This window comes from Oryx dammah, unplaced genomic scaffold (genome assembly GCF_014754425.2).
Source record: "Oryx dammah isolate SB20612 unplaced genomic scaffold, SCBI_Odam_1.1 HiC_scaffold_26, whole genome shotgun sequence".
NCBI classification, from domain to species: Eukaryota; Metazoa; Chordata; class Mammalia; order Artiodactyla; family Bovidae; genus Oryx; species Oryx dammah.
This window is the reverse complement of record NW_024070210.1, coordinates 32138561-32152400: the sequence shown is the minus strand read 5'-3', so window position 1 is coordinate 32152400 and position 13840 is coordinate 32138561. Positions and strand designations below refer to the sequence as shown.

At 36.6% G+C, this 13840-nt stretch overlaps 1 protein-coding gene across 5 annotated transcripts in view; it reads left to right on the top strand.

Moving 5' to 3' along the window:
* KIAA0586 (KIAA0586 ortholog) overlaps positions 1-13840 on the top strand; it is a 140137-nt gene that overhangs the window by 45766 nt on the left and 80531 nt on the right. For all 5 annotated transcript variants that reach the window (XM_040226337.1, XM_040226336.1, XM_040226334.1 and 2 more), the window contains 3 exons: positions 614-807; positions 2435-2553; positions 10677-10876. In XM_040226337.1, coding sequence (XP_040082271.1) covers positions 614-807; positions 2435-2553; positions 10677-10876 — 513 coding nt within the window. The remainder of the gene's footprint in view (positions 1-613; positions 808-2434; positions 2554-10676; positions 10877-13840) is intronic.

The window sequence follows — 13840 nt, the reverse complement described above, 5'->3', positions numbered from 1 at the left end:
TGGGATTCTTGTCATTTATATATAGTGCTATTTTTTTAGCTTTAAATATGTATAAACATGTATATTTTTCATAACAGAAAGTTTAAAAATTCCGGAAATATCACTGGATCCTGATGTGATGGCACAATTAATGTGTAGAATAACCTAACTGCATTTTTGCTGTTCAGTTGCTAAGTCATGTCCAACTCTTTGAGACCCTATGGGTCTCATAGCACACCAGGTTCCTTTGTCCTCCACTATATGTTCCATAAGAGTAACAGCAATATTTGGAAGTATCAACTTTACCATGATAATAAATTAATAAATATATAGGGGGAAATGTTAGTAATGTTTTATGCAGGAATAATCAAGTTCTCTAGTTTGCTTTTGACTATTTAAAATGAATATGGGTTTTAAAAGACAAAATAATTGTATAATTAGACTTTCTTCAATGTGATTTATATGACATATGTGTGTGTTATAAATAATGTGATACCACCAAATTAGAAAATGATATTTATTAATTTAGAAGTGTTGGTTAATTCACCTATTTAAGTTCCCTACCTATACTTGTCATTCTGAAAGTGTTGAACAGTTACTTGAATATAATAGTTCTTTTTTAAATTATTACCAGGAAGAAGAAAAATGTGATGAAATTTCAGAATACTCTGAACCAATTCTGGAGTTTAATAGAAGTGTTAAAGCTGTTTCTACAAAATATAATGGCCCTCCGTTTCCGCCAGTTGCTTCTACTTTTCAGCCCACTACTGATACTCTAGATAAAGTAATTCAGAGAAAAGAAACATTGGAAAATAGCTTAATTCAGTGGTGAGTTTATAGTGTTGTTGGGGTGAACAGAATTGTAGTAGCAAGTATAAATAGAATGATTAAGTTTTGGTTGAATATCTTCCTTGTCTTTTTTTGTTTATTAAATTTTTTCTTTGCTGTACTAGTCACTGGACACCATCTAATGTGATGCCAAGGGTTTGACTAACTGTTGGAGGTATTATTTCTGTTCTTCAATATTTGTACTTAGGCTGTCTATTATGGCAAAAGAGACTATTGTTGAGTGACAAAAGCATTAAAAATGTTCACATTCTTTAATCCAGTGGTTCATTTCCAGAAATTTATCCTAAGGAGATACTTAGTTCTACCAGTAGGCCATAGAATACTTATCATTTGTTTTGTAGTGCTTACTGCAAACAAGGCACTGTTTTATTATGTAAATATGATGTATATAAACTTATAAACTCTATTTTTATACTTATTTGTACCTGTGAGAAGCCTTAAAGAAGTTACGGAATAAACTATACAATTGACTATTAATACAGTTAGCAAGATTGGGTTTAAAAGGATATTTAATGATATAGAAAGATATTAATAACATACTGGTGCATAAATGAAGGAGGATACCAGGGATGCAACCGTAGTTTAGACGATCTCACTCAAAAATGAATGTGCATGGGAAAAATATTGAAAAATAATACCAAATTGTTAATTAACATTGTTTATTCCTGAATCTGAGATTGTGAGTGAGCTCTTTTTTTTTTTAGCTTTTAGGTTTTCTCTGATTTTTCTACAATGAACATCTGTTACTTGTATAACAATAATAATAATTAAGAAGCCTGTTAGCATCTCTAATGTACAGAAACAGTCTCCCATTGTGTTTCCTTTCCTTTTCCTCTCCTACTTTCCCTTCCTAATAATGACCTTGAAAATAAATTTTTTCCCTTTTTAGAGGAAAACTGCCTTGTTGCAGTATATATATTTACTTCTTTGAAGAGAGTGTAGCTGATCTTTTCTAGCTTTGATCTTGTTAGGGTTTTATACATGCTTTCAGAGTAGGGGCCCCAACATTTTAGGTGCAGGATATGCCAGGTAGTCATTGACCTAACCTTATTTTGAATTTATGAGGTCTTTTAAACTTCTCATTAGACTGATCAGAAAGATTTTAATTTGATAAACTACCTTTAACACAGAGATTTGATGTGTTTTGCTAGGAGATATGGAGAAGGCAGTGGCACCCCACTCCAGTACTCTTGCCTGGAAAATCCCATGGACGGAGGAGCCTGGTAGGCTGCAGTCCATGGGGTCATGAAGAGTCGGACACGACTGAGTGACTTCCCTTTCACTTTTCACTTTCATGCATTGGAGAAGGAAATGGCAACCCACTCCAGAGTTCTTGCCTGGAGAATCCCAGGGACGGGGGATCCTCATGGGCCGCCGTCTATGGGGTCGCACAGAGTCGGACACGACTGAAGCGACTTAGCAGCAGCAGCAGCAGCAGCAGCTAGGAGATATTTTTGAGTTTTTTCTTCTTTTCCAGGTTCAGCTTTCAGACTACTTTCACATGTAAATTTTTGTGTCTGTGGGTACCAGTTATGTTTAAGGGTGATATTTCTAACCATTTATATATTTCAACTAAATTTAGGAATCCTTAACTTTTTCCCCTCAGGGTAGAACAAGAAATAATGTCAAGAATGATCTCTGGGCTCCTTCCAGTCCAACAGCAGGCCACAGCTAACGTCAGTGTCTCAGTCAGTGAGGCCAGTGAGCCAGTGACTTCTGACATTGGTAAGTAAAGTGGAATCTTTTAGCTTATTCTGTTATTAAAAGACAAAACCTTTAGTCATTCCAAATTTATATATTCTAGAAATCACATAGTCCTTAGTTGACAAAAGATAAAAGTCCTCTTCTTTTCAGTATGACTTCTCAGTTCTCTGTAGAGGAAGTTATTTCTCCCTTATGTTCTTATTCCATACTGTAGCATTCAGATTATTCTACCAGCCTCTGTCCCCTTCCCCCTAAATCTCTGTAGTATTTCCTGTAGCACTTTGTGTATGTGTATCTTTGTTATAGTAACTATCAAATTGTATTATGATTGGTTTGTATATCTGTCTCACTCACTAGTTTTTAAATTACTTATAAATAAGGGTTTTTCTCATTTAGAGCCTAACTTTAAAAAAAATTAATATATTTATTTTAATTGGAGGCTAGTTACTTTATAGTATTATAGTGGTTTTTGCTGTACATTGACATGAATCAGCCATGGGTGTATGTGTGTTTCCCATCCTGAACCCCCCTCCCACCTCCCTCTCCATCCCATTCCTCAGGGTCATCCCAGTGTTCCAGCCCTAAGCACCCTGTCTCATGCATCAAACCTGGACTTGCAATCTGTTTCACATATGATAATATACATGTTTCAGTGCTATTCTCTGAAATTATCCCACCCTCGATTTCTCCCACAGAGTCCAAAAGTCTGTTCTTTACATCTGTGTCTCTCTTGCTGTCTCACATATAGGGTCATTGTTACCATCTTTCTAAACTCCATACATACGCATTAATATACTGTTGGTGGTTTTCTTTCTGACTTACTTCACTCTTTATATAGACTCCAGTTTTATCCACCTCACTAGAACTGATTCAAATGCATTCTTTTTATTAGCTGAGTAATATTCCTTTGTATAAATGTACCACAGCTTTCTTCTCCATTTGTCTGCTGATGGACATCTAGGTTGCTTCCATGTCCTGGCTATTGTAAACAGTGCTGCGATGAACATTGGGGTCCATGTGTCTCTTTCAGTTCTGGTTTCCTCGGTGTGTATGCCCCATATTGGGATTGCTGGGTCGTATGGCAGTTCTATTTCCAGTTTTTTAAGGAATCCCCACACTGTTCTCCATAGTGGCTGTACTAGTTTGCATTCCCACCAACAGTGTGAGAAGGTTCCCTTTTCTTCACACCCTCTCCAGCATTTATTGTTTGTAGACTTTTTGATGGCAGCCATTCTGACTGGTGTGAAATGGTACCTCATTGTGGTTTTGATTTGCATTTCTCTGATAATGAGTGATGTTGAGCATCTTTTCATGTGTTTGTTAGCCATCTGTATGTCTTCTTTGGATAAATGTCTGTTTAGTTTTTTGGCCCCTTCTTTGATTGGGTTGTTTATTTTTCTGGAATTGAGCTGCAGGAGCTTCTTGTATATTTTTGAGATTAATTCTTTGTCAATTGCTTCATTTACTATTATTTTCTCCCATTCTAAAGTCTGTCTTTTCACCTAGCTTATAATTTCCTTCGTTGTGCAAAAGCTTTTAAGTTTAGTTAGGTCTGATTTGTTTATTTTTGCTTTTATTTCCATTACTCTGGGAGGTGGTTCATAGAGGATCCTGCTGTGATTTATGTCAGAGAGTGTTTTGCCTCTGTTTTCCTCTAGGAATTTTATATTTGCCTATGTTTTCTTCTAGGAATTTTGTAGTTTCTGGTCTTACATTTAGATCTTTAATCCATTTTGTTTATTTTTGTGTATGGTGGTAGAAAATGTTCTAGTTTTATTCTTTTACAAGTGGTTGACCAGTTTCCATAGCACCACTTGTTAACGAGATTGTATTTTCTCCATTGTATATTCTTGCCTCCTTATTTTAAAGATAAGGTGTCCATAGGTGCATGGATTTATCTCTGGGCTTTCTGTTTTGTTCCATGGATCTATATTTCTGTCTTTGTGCCAGTACCATACTGTCTTGATGACTGTAGCTTTGTAGTATAGTCTGGAGTCAGGCAAGTTGATTCCTCCCGTTCCATTCTTCTTTCTCAAGACTGCTTTGGCTATTCAAGGTTTTTGTATTTCCATACAAATTGTGAAATTATTTGTTCTAGTTCTGTGAAAAATACCGTTGGTAGCTTGATAGGGATTACATTGAATCTATAAATAGCTTTGGTTAATATACTCATTTTCACTATAAAGATTCTTCTGATCCATGAACATGGTATATTTCTCAATCTATTAGTATCATCTTTGATTTCTTTCATCAGTGTTTTATAGTTTTCTATATATAGGTCTTTTGTTTCTTTAGGTAGATTTATTCCTAAGTATTTTATTCTTCTTGTTGCAATGGTGAATGGAATTGTTTCCTTAATTTCTCTGTTTTCTCATTGTTAGTGTATAGGAATGTAAGGGAAATTTGTGTGTTAACTTTATATCCTGCAACTTTACTATATTCATTGATTAACTCTAGTAATTTTCTGGTGGAGTCTTTAGGGTTTTCTGTGTAGAGGATCATGTCATCTGCAAACAGTGAAAGTTTTACTTCTTCTTTTCCAATATGAATTCCTTTTATTTCTTTTCTTGCTCTGATTACTGTGGCTAAAACTTCCAAAACTATGTTGAATAGTAGTGGTGAGAGTGGGCATCCTTGTCTTGTTCCTGACTTTAGGGGAAATGCTTTCAATTTTTCATCATTGAGGACAATGTTTGCTGGGGGGTTATTATATATGGCTTTTATTATGTTGAGGTATGTTCCTTCTCTGTCTGCTTTCTGGAGGGTTTTTCTCATAAGTGGATGTTGAATTTTGTCAAAGGCTTTCTCTGCGTCTATTGAGATAATCATATGTTTTTATCTTTCAATTTGTTAATGTGGTGTATCACATTGATTGATTTGCAAATATTGAAGAATCCTTGCATCCCTGAGATAAAGCCCTCTTGGTCATGATGTGTGATCTTTTTAATATGTTGTTGGATTCTGTTTGCTAGAATTTTGTTAAGGATTTTTGCATCTATGTTCATCAGTGATATTGGCCTGTAGTTTTCTTTTTTTGTGGCATCTTTGTCTGGTTTTGGTATTAGGGTGATGGTGGCCTCATAGAATGAGTTTGGAAATTTACCTTCCTCTGCAATTTTCTGGAAGAGTTTGAGTAGGATAGGTGTTAACTCTTCTCTAAATTTTTGGTAGATTTCAGCTGTGTAGCCGTCTGGTCCTAGGCTTTTGTTTGCTGGAAGATTTCTGATTACAGTTTCGATTTTCATGGTTATGATGGGTCTGTTAAGATATTCTATTTCTTCCTGGTTCAGTTTTGGAAAGTTATAGTTTTCTAAGAATTTGTCCATTTCTTCCAAGTTGTCCCATTTTATTGGCATATAGTTGCTGATAGTAGTCTCTCCTTTGTATTTCTGTTTGTTGTGATTTCTCCATTTTCATTTCTAATTTTGTTGATTTGATTCTTCTCCCTGTTTTTTTTTTTTTTTTTTTTTTGATGAGGCTGGCTAATGGTTTGTTTCTTTTATTTATCTTCTCAAAGAACCAGCTTTTAGCTTTGTTGATTTTTGCTATGGTCTCCTTTGTTTCTTTTTCTTTTATTTCTGCTCTAATTTTTATGATTTCTTTCCTTCTACTAACCCCGGGGTTCTTCATTTCTTTTTTTTTCTAGTTGCTTTAGGCATAAAGTTAGGTTATTTATTTGATTTCTCTCTTGTTTCTTGAGGTAAGCTTGTATTGCTATGAACCTTCCCCTTAGCACTGCTTTTACTGAATCTCATAGATTTTGGGTTGTTATGTTTTCATTTTCATTTGTTTCTGTGCATATTTTGATTTTTTTAAATTTCTTCTGTGACTTGGTGGTTATTCAGAAGCGTGTTTAGCCTCCATATGTTTGTATTTTTAATAGTTTTTTCCTGTAGTTGACATCTAATCTTTTCACATTGTGATCAGAAAAGATACTTGAAATGATTTCAGTTTTTTTGAATTTACCAAGGCTAGATTTATGGCCCAGGATATGATCTGTCCTGGAGAAGGTTCCGTGGGCACTTGAGAAAAAGGTGAAATTCACTGTTTGGGGGTGAAATGTCCTATGGATATCAATTAGGTCTAACTGGTCCATTGTATCATTTAAAGTTTGTGTTTCCTTGCTAATTTTCTGTTTAGTTGATCTATCCATAGGTGTGAGTGGGGTAGTAAAGTCTCCCACTATTATTGTGTTGCTCTTAATTTCCCCTCATACTTGTTAGCATTTGCCTTACATATTGTGGTGCTCCTATGTTGAGTGCATATATATTTATAATTGTTATATCATCTTGGATTGATCCTTTGATCGTTATGTAGTGTCCTTCTTTGTCTCTTTTCACGGCCTTTATTTCAAAGTCTATTTTATCTGATATGAGTATCACTACTCCTGCTTTCTTTTGGTCTCCATTTGCGTGAAATATCTTTTTCCAGCCCTTCACTTTCAGTCTGTATGTGTCCCCTGTTATGAGGTGGGTCTATTGTAGACAGTATATATAGGAGTCTTGTATTTGCATCCATTTAGCCAGTCTTTGTCTTTTGGTTGGAGCAGTCAACCCATTTACATTTAAGGTAATTATTGATAAGTATGATCCTGTTCTGAGAAGGCAATGGCAACCCACTCCAATGTTCTTGCCTGGAGAATCCCAGGGATGGGGGAGCCTGGCGGGCTGCCGTCTATGAGGTCACACAGAGTCGAACATGACTAAAGCCACTTAGCAGCAGCAGTAGCAGCACAATCCCGTTGCCATTTACTTTTTTGGGGGGATTCGAGTTTATAAACCTTTTCTGTGTTTCCTGTATAGAGAAGATCCTTTAGCATTTGTTGAAGAGCTGGTTTGGTGGTGCTGAATTCTCTGAGCCTTTGCTTGTTTGTAAAGCTTTTGATTTCTCCTTCATATTTGAATGAGATCCTTGCTGGGTACAGTAATCTGGGCTGTAGGTTATTTTCTTTCATCACTTTAAGTATGTCTTGCCATTCCCTCCTGGCCTGAAGAGTTTGTATTGAAAGATCAGCTGTAATCCTTATGGGAATCCCCTTGTGTGTTATTTGTTGTTTTTCCCTTGCTGCTTTTAATATTTGTTCTTTGTGTTTGATCTTTGTTAATTTGATTAATATGTGTTTTGGGGTGGTTTGCCATGGGTTTATGCTGTTTGGGACTCTCTGGGTTTCTTGGACTTGGGTGGCTATTTCCTTCCCCATTTTAGGAAAGTTTTCAACTGTTATGTCCTCAAGTATTTTCTCATGGCCTTTCTTTTTGTCTTCTTCTTCTGGGACTCCTATGATTTGAATGTTGGGGTGTTTAATATTGTCCCAGAGGTCTCTGAGGTTGTTCTAATTTCTTTTAATTTGTTTTTCTTTTTTCCTCTCTGATTCATTTATTTCTACCATTCTATCTTGCGCCTCACTTATCCTCTTTTGCCTCAGTTATTCTACTGTTGGTTCCCTCCAGAGTATTTTTGTTCTCAGTTATTGCATTATTCATTATTGAGTGACTCTTTTTTATTTCTTCTAGGTCCTTGTTAAACTTTTCTTGTGTCTTTTCAATCCTGTCTCCAGACTGTTTTTCTGTAACTCCATTTTGTTTTAAAGATTTTGGATCATGTTTACTGTCATTATTCTGAATTCTTTTTCAGGTAGACTCCCTATCTCCTCCTTTTTGGTTTGGTTTGGTGGGCATTTATCATGTTCCTTTACCTGCTGAATATTTCTCTGCCTTTCATCTTGATTAGATTGGCCTTTCTGTATGCTGTAGGTTTGTGGTTCCTCTTTATTGTGGAGATTCCTCCCTGTGGGTTTGGTTGGACAAGTGGCTTGTCAAGATTTCCTGGTTAGGGAAGCTTGCATTGGTGTTCTGGTGGGTGGAGCTGGATCTCTTCTCTCTGGAGTGCAAGGAAGTGTCCAGTACTGAGTTTTGAGGTGTCTATGGGTTTGGTGTGATTTTTGGCCACCTATATTTTAATGCTCAAGGTTATGTTCCTGCGTTGTTGGAGAATTAGCTTGGTATGTCTTGCTCTGAAACTTGTTGGCTCTTCGGTGGAGGTTGGTTTCAGTGTAGGTATGGAGGCATTTGGATGAGCTCTTGTCAATTGATGTTCCCTGGAGTCAGGAGTTTTCTGGTGTTCTCAAGTTTTGGATTTAAGCCTCTTGCCTCTGGCTTTCAGTCTTATTCCTACAGTAGCCTCAAGGCTTCTCCAGCCATACAACACTGATGATAAACCATCTAGGTTAGTGGTGAAAAGATTCTCCACAGTGAGGGACACCCAGAGAGGTTCACAGAGTTACATGGAGAAGAGAAGAGGGAGGAGGGGCATAGAGGTGACCAGAAGGAGAAGAGGGGGAATCAAAAGGGGAGAGAGAAATCTAGCTAGTAATCAATTCCCTATGTGCTCTCCACAGTCTGGAATAGTCAGAGAAGTTCACTGAGTAACATAGAGAAGAGAAGAGGGAGGAAGGAGATAGAGGTGACCAAGAGGAGAAGAGGGGGAGTCAAAAGGAAAGAGACAGATCTAGCCAGTAATCAGTTCCCTTAGAGCCTAACTCTTGACTGACACCTAGTGATAAAGTCATTTTGTCATGTTAGAAGAGACTTCTTTGAAAGAAGACATCTAGGAATACAAATCCGAAAGAAAACCAAAACCAATTTATCCAAATAATTGCTCCAAGAATATTTCAAAATCTGTTGAAAAAGCAACAGATGGAAAATGTCAGTCAAAATGAAACTGAAATTAAAAAGAACTAGAAGCTAAAGAGAAGGCAGAGCACCATGAAATATGCCTTGGAGAAACAGGCAGTTAGACTCCCATAGCTTTTGGTCAAGATTCTAGTTGTGTAGATGGTATTCGGCAATCCCAAGACAAGGAGACCAGTCTAGGAAAGCAAACAAGTATCTCCAAAGACGCATCCAATTTATAAGGAATATTATCCAAACTGCCAGATACTTTTTCCTCATTGCTAGGTCAGAATGTCTTGATGGCATATTTTGGAGTGTTTGGATTCTCCAGAGCGCAAAGCAGGGCTAGTAACGGTCCTCTTCGCAGTCCATCACATGGCTCAGGTGGTGGTTTCAGTGAACTAATACAGGCTTTGTCGCCTTAAGGAAAGATGATCTAATATAGAGGGTATTTAGATTCTGTTCTGTTTTCTTTAAAAGCATGTATGTTCACTTTTGTTTTCCTATGCTTGAGTAGGGCTTTTAGGTTTTATAACAGAGATATTCTGATTTTTTATCATGTCGAACCAGGGAATTACAGGAACTAAAAAGGAGACATATTGACATGTATTTTTGAATTTAGGTTTGGGAATATGGTAGTCTTTGCTGTGGTAGCTCCAGAGTAACTTGTTATTACTTACCTCTCAACAAGTGATCCCAAGATATCTGTACCTACCTTTTAGGGAATTCTGAGTAATGGTGCCATAGTTGTACTAATTAAGGAGTACTCTTTGAGAGGTCATATTTCCATCAAGTTGTATTGATCACTGTTTACATGTTTTCCACACAGAGCTTGAGCGATATAATCACTTTAAGCCTGATAAAGTCTCTTTAGGACATTTTACTGACATCCTATAGTCATACAAGTGAAAATTACAACCCATTTGGAAAATTAATATACCTATAGAGCTGCTGACATCAAGCCCCTAAACTATGTTAAAAGTTTGAGGAGGATTATCTATAGTGGTAATGGATGTACCTGAAACTAGAAGGAAGTAAGGTTTTTATTCATTTTTATGAAGAAGCTGCCATTTCTTTAAATATCTCCCTATAGTCGTTGTGTTTTGTCAGGATCCATCACAGAGTTTCCTGATCTCTTTCTCTTGGAAATGTAGATTTTTTTTCAGATGAAAACCTTTAAAGTGGCTGCAAATCCTTTTTAATCACTAAATTTTGTAGTGGTAGGGAAGAGGCCATATAAGTAAGTTTTCATTTGAATGTTTTCTTCCCCTGTTTAGTTTCTTTAGAGACAATGTTCACTGTGTGAGTTTCCATCTTATTGTCTTGCATAGTAAGTAGATTTTGTATTTTCATTTAATTCCTCGTTACACCATCTCATACACATATGTTCGCATCTCTAAAATTATAAGAATTAAGACTTGGAATGCAAGCATGTTTCTTTCACACTTATTCTAAAGTTCTTTCATTTTCTAGTGGAAGGAACAAGCAGTGGTGCCCTCCAGCTTTTTGTCGATGCTGGGGTTCCTGTGAATTCAGACATGATCAGACATTTTGTGAATGAAGTTCTTGCTGAGACCATTGCTGTCATGCTAGGTGACAGAGAAGCAAAGAAGCCAGGTCCTGTTGTTACAGGTGTTTCTGAGGATGTTTCAACAAGTGAAATATACTTGCCGGTAGGTATGACTCTTTTTCATGACTTAAAATCCTGGACAATTTTTAATACCTTTATTAAAAAACAGTAAAATGGACAGATTTTAAGTTGGGTCATAGGATCTTAGTTTGTGGTGGAGATTGGTTTACTGTAGTTATGATTACAATAAAAATTACCCTTGTATTTTATTTTAAAAACTCTAAAATCTTAGAAAGTATAATACAGTGAACACCTGTGTATGCTTTATCTACATTTACCAATTGGTAACATTTTGACACCTTTTCTTTGTCTTTGTATGTTGTGTATTATATATTCTGTTTTTTCTGGCTGCATTGGGTCTTCATTGCAACACGTGTACTTCTCTTGTTGTGGAGCTTGGGCTCTAGAGCCCATGGACTCAGCAGTTGCGATGTGCTGGCTCTCTAGTTGTGATGCACAGGCTTAGTTGCCCCACAGCATGTGGGATCTTAGGTCCTCGATCAAGTATTGAATATTCATCCCCTTGGAAGGTGAATTCTTAACCACTGGACCACCAAGGATGTCCCTATATATTATTTAAAAGTCATTTGACAGTTGTAGATATCATGATACTTTACTTCTAAAAGCATCAGCAGTATGTCCTAAGAATAAGATGCTTTATTACATATCCAAAATACCATTATTATGCCCCCCCCAGTTTAACATCAATGTGTTAATACTATATAATATAGAGTCCATATTTGAATTTCTCTAGTTGTTCTAAAAGAATCCTTATAGCTTTTTTCTTTTTAAATTCAAGATATAGCTAACAATCGCATGCATTGCTTTTGGTTCTTACATAAACTGATATTTTTAATCTTTAAAAGAAAATATATTTTAAGCATTCCTGTTATTGTTTAATTAACCTTTCTATGTTAAGTAGAGTTTCTAATCTATTATAGTAAGATGAAATTATTTAAAACCACTCCCGGTAGGCAGGGAGGAGAGGAAGTATCCAGGTAGGATAGTGGGAGGTGCAAACTATTGGGTTTAAGATAGGCTCAAGGATGCATTGTGCATTACCATATGTAAAATAGATAGCCAGTGGGAATTTGCTGTATGACCAAGGCACTCAAAGCTGGTCGGTCCTTTGTGACAGCCTACAGGGGTGGGACAGGGAAGGAGAGGGGAGGGAGGTCCAAGAGGGAGGGGACATATGTATACCTATGGCCAATTCATATTAATGTATGGCAGAAACCATCACAATATTGTAAAATAATCCTTTAACTAAAATTTTTAAAAATTAATAAAAGGATGTATTGTATAACACAGGGAATATAGCCAGTATTTTGTAGTAACTGTAAATGGATTGTAACCTATAGAATTGTATAAAAACTTTTTTAAAACCAAAGAAAAAAAAGAAATTATGCAAAACCAGAATGTACTCTGTATTACCAACTCTTTAAAACTTCATAGTCAATTCTGATCCTGTAGATAATAAAGACATCGTTTTATATTGGTGAAACATTTAAACTGATTTATTTAAAGTATAAAGTTACATATTTGAATTTTATGGAAATTCATGTCAGGTAATTGGTATAGTGTTATTCAGTTTAGTTCAATCGCTCAGTTGTGTCCGACTCTTTGCGACCCCATGAATCGCAGCATGCCAGGCCTCCCTGTCCATCACCAACTCCCGGAGTTCACTCAGACTCACGTCCATCGAGTCCGTGATGGCATCCAGCCATCTCATCCTCTGTTGTCCCCTTCTCCTCCTGCCCTCAATCCCTCCCAGCATCAGAGTCTTTTCCAATGAGTCAACTCTCTGCATGAGGTGGCCAAAGTACTGGAGTTTCAGCTTTAGCATCATTCCTTCCAAAGAAATCCCAGGGCTGATCTCCTTCAGAATGGACTGGTTGGATCTCCTTGCAGTCCAAGGGACTCTCAAGAGTCTTTTCCAACTCCACAGTTCAGAAGCATCAATTCTTCAGCGCTCAGCCTTCTTCACAGTCCAACTCTCACATCCATACATGAACACTGGAAAAACCATAGCCTTGACTAGACGGACCTTAGTTGGCAAAGTAATGTCTCTGCTTTTGAATATACTCTCTAGGTTGGTTATAACTTTTCTTCCAAGGAGTAAGCATCTTTTAATTTCATGGCTGCAATCACCATCTGCAAGTGATTCTGAAGCCCCCCAAAATAAAGTCTGACACTGTTTCCACTGTTTCCCCATCTGTTTCCATGAAGTGATGGGACCGGATGCCATGATCTTCATTTTCTGAATGTTGAGCTTTAGGCCAACTTTTTCACTCTCCACTTTCACTTTCATCAAGAGGCTTTTTAGTTCCTCTTCACTTTCTGCCATAAGGGTGGTGTCATCTGCATATCTGAGGTTATTGATATTTCTCCTGGCGATCTTGATTCCAGCTTGTGTTTCTTCCAGTCCAGTGTTTCTCATGATGTACTCTGCATATAAGTTAAATAAGCAGGGTGACAATATACAGCCTTGACGTACTCCTTTTCCTATTTAGAACCAGTCTGTTGTTCCATGTCCATTTCTAACTGCTGCTTCCTGACTTGCATACACATTTCTCAAGAGGCAGTGTTATTAATATGCCAGAAATTTGATACATAGTTTTGTTCTATGCTTTATTTATTAACTCATCAGTAATGTATGTAGTACAGATGTTGCCAGGGTTATGATTCTACCTATACTAATTAATTTTATCTTCTGTCCATATATTGGATATATTTTTATGAAGGTAATTTAGTGAAAAAACATAGATAAATCAGTATAAATTGGAAATATATATAGTTGTTAAGAGCGTGAACTTCGGAGCTAGGAAGATCTGAATTTGAACCCTCAGTTCTGTTACTCTAGTTTTGAGATCTACTTTATACTAGAGATAAAATTTTAGAGTTTAAATACTGACAGCTTTACCAAAATCTGCTTTCTGAATATTAAAGAGGCCAAGTTCTCTTCTTCCATTAGCGTATTGTTCCTTATCTTAAGAATTGTCATGAC